This window comes from Triticum aestivum, chromosome 6A, assembly GCF_018294505.1.
Source record: "Triticum aestivum cultivar Chinese Spring chromosome 6A, IWGSC CS RefSeq v2.1, whole genome shotgun sequence".
In the NCBI taxonomy this organism is placed as follows: Eukaryota; Viridiplantae; Streptophyta; class Magnoliopsida; order Poales; family Poaceae; genus Triticum; species Triticum aestivum.
In genome coordinates, this window is record NC_057809.1 from 617100662 (window position 1) to 617103636 (window position 2975).

At 42.2% G+C, this 2975-nt stretch overlaps 1 protein-coding gene across 1 annotated transcript in view; it reads right to left on the reverse strand.

Annotated features, from left to right (window-relative positions):
• Window positions 1–1292, reverse strand: part of LOC123131437 (serine/threonine-protein phosphatase 6 regulatory ankyrin repeat subunit B-like) — an 8432-nt gene extending 7140 nt beyond the window's left edge. The window contains exon 1 of the mRNA XM_044551115.1: window positions 496–1292. Within this exon, the coding sequence (XP_044407050.1) occupies window positions 496–1117 (622 nt within the window). The 5' untranslated portion in view covers window positions 1118–1292. The remainder of the gene's footprint in view (window positions 1–495) is intronic.
• Window positions 1293–2975: the final 1683 nt, after the last annotated feature.

The following is a 2975-nucleotide window of genomic DNA, read 5'->3' on the forward strand; positions in this document are numbered from 1 at the left end:
GGGGGAGAAGGTTATTTAGCCCAACGAAAATAAAGGTCCGTTGATGCAGTTTGTGTGTGTAGCATTTTTTGTATGACATGCCCTCTACTCCAGGTCTCTCTCCCTTATATTATACTCTATATATACCTCATATGGGAGTCTAATCAATACAACTCAAATACAACACAAATATTAGTCATCCTATAGTTTCTACAGATTGAAGAGTTGAGGAATGAATCAAATGATACAAAGTTTCTTCATACACCTTCTCCTAAATTTTTTATGACAAAAGAGTTGATCTATTTTAGAGCTCTCCTAGCTTTTGGCAGACGGATACAAAAGGAAAAAGATGACAGAACATGATGACTAACTAAATATCTGTTTTACAAGATCCACCTATATTGAAATTTGAACCTAATAACACACTAACACTGGTCAAATAGTAATGAGCCAAATAATAGCTAAATAGTACTATGTATCTAAAAATATGTTAAATTGAGATTTAAAAGTCAGTACCTTGGCTTCCTTGAACAGCCACATGCAATGCATTTCGTCCATCTGGTCCAAAGTATGAAAGAAGCCCGCCACTCAAGTCGTAGAGTGTTTTTGCGATGATTTTGTTTTCCAGTAAAACGGCTAGGTACAACGGCGAAGTACCTTGTTCAGGAAACCGGGCCAGTTGTGGGTTCTCCTCCATGAACAACTTGACCATATCATTGTTCCCAGAGCGGACGGCCTCATGCAAGGCTGTCTCATGGATCTTGTTTTGTGTTTCAAGAAGTCCCTTTGCATTGTTAATACCCTCACCATTGGCGAGATCAATGAGAAGAGCCACCATTCTCATGTTGCCCGCCCGTGCAGCATAGTGCAGGGGTGTGTCCCCCTGGCTGTTTTGCACGAAGAGGAGGCTGGGTGCCTTGTCGTAGAGGAGGCTGGCCTTCTTGGTGGAGTCCTCAGAATCGCCGTAGACGGCAGCGACCAAGTGGAGAAGGGACTCACCTCCAACGGTGACCGCGTACAGATGAGGTGGCTGCCTTGCCGAGCTTCCGAGGGTGTAGACGGCTGGCTTCCCGTTGAGGAGTGATTCCAGATCTTGGAAAGGGCCAGAGCAGGCCATTGCTAGCAGGCCGGCATCCATCTTTGGCTCGATGGTGGTCGCCGGCGGAGGAACAGCAGCAGCGTTTGCCACGGCGGGTGAGCTCGGCCTTGGAGCTGAGTGCCCACTGCTCGACGATATCGATCACCAACACGAACAGGGTTGTAAGTCTGGTGACGGCCGGAGCTAGACGGGATGGATGAATTTTTTTGGGACAAGATAGTGGACGAAGGTGGTGCGGATCTGGTGAGGGGAATCAGAGAGGGCTAGAACATCGTGTTGTTATGAGGGCCTGTTTGCCATTGCTGACCATGCCAACAGCTGACAGCTAGCATTTGCTTCCAGATCGGCAACACCTGAGGGTTGCGAGCATCCACTAGACATGCTAGAAAATTACTAAAACCTTTGACTAGACTTGCATAATCATGTTGCTGAACTAAATCAAACATGATTAAATATATTGAGTGTGGCAGGGACGTGCGAGTAGTAATTAAGAGCAATCAAATGGTTAGACTACTATCATCTCGACTGACAGATGACAGGGCAAACCATGTTTTTTAGAGCAGTTAGTAGGCCAAGTGTACAAATTTTATGTATAAGATTAAGAAGTAGCTAGACTTTGGATCCGTCCATACCAACGGACGAAATGGAGTTGACGACGGGCTATAAAAATACAGTTGTACCTTATCATCCAAGTGTGGCATATACTCAAGTTGAAGCTAAACTTTCCTTCGTTTGCTTATCCTTTTAAGTTTAAGATATAGTTTTATTGTAGTGAAATAGTAATCTTTTGTGGAGTTCCACATCTATCAATAATAGAAATACACGCCAGGAAATACAATTTGAAAGCGAGTTGTGGTGAACTTCGCTATCATGATGAGATCTTGCTTATTTTAATTCGAGCTACGCATTTGAATTATGTGTTTAGTGTCCTTTGTTCACGCTTGATTTGACATTGTTATGTATAGGTGATGCTTATGTATCAGTATAGCTGTAAACAAAATGTTTGTAAGATTAGGTGGATTGAAGTGTTAGGTGATCTCAGAATACCATGAATTTTCACGCACCTATTGTGTTAAAAAATATTTGGTTCTCCCGTGGAAACGCACATGCACATACCTAGTAAATATTATATTTATACTGAGTTGGAGAAGAGATAAGAGAAGCGGGTTGTACATTAAGGGGAAGCTGCAGAACATGCTACAAGAAACTTTCTGAGAGAGTGAGGTGGATCAGGTTTTAATAAAGTGACATCTTTGACCTCATTTTAATTATTTGTTTCACTTCCCTTTTTCAGAAGGGAGTTCACCGTGCGAACTTAGCATAACTCAGACGACCACAAATATTAAAAAACACAACGTTGGGCTATGCTCGATAGGAACCAAGTCTAGTTCATAATTGTTATCACAGGTCTTGGGTTTTTTTTTCGTAGTGACCTGTTGAGCACATGCGTGACTGGCTCTAAACTGCGTAGAGACTTGTGTTTTCAATACATGATGATGTTAACACTTGTTTTTAACTATCGTCGCATTCAGTGACCTCGACCTGTGGACAATGAACACATGAGTGCTGCTACGCTCCGAATGGTCAATGATCTGGAGTGTAGCTTGAAAAGAAATAAAATAGTGTGCCACTTGTTAGCCCTTGAACAAGTCTCTCTCATTTCCAAACAATGATATGAGGTAATTATCTCTTATTACTCTCCACTTCACTATCACTACTAGAACACACATGGTTCGATAATTATTTATGTGGGGTGCCCCATTGATCATCCAAGGCAGTTTTTAACCCGTTTATGACCGTAAGATAGCCTTTATTTGATTTTATCATATGATATTATGATCCGTTTGCTATTTCTCACCGTACCAATGTTCGGTATTAGCTTCCAGGCCGGGCAACA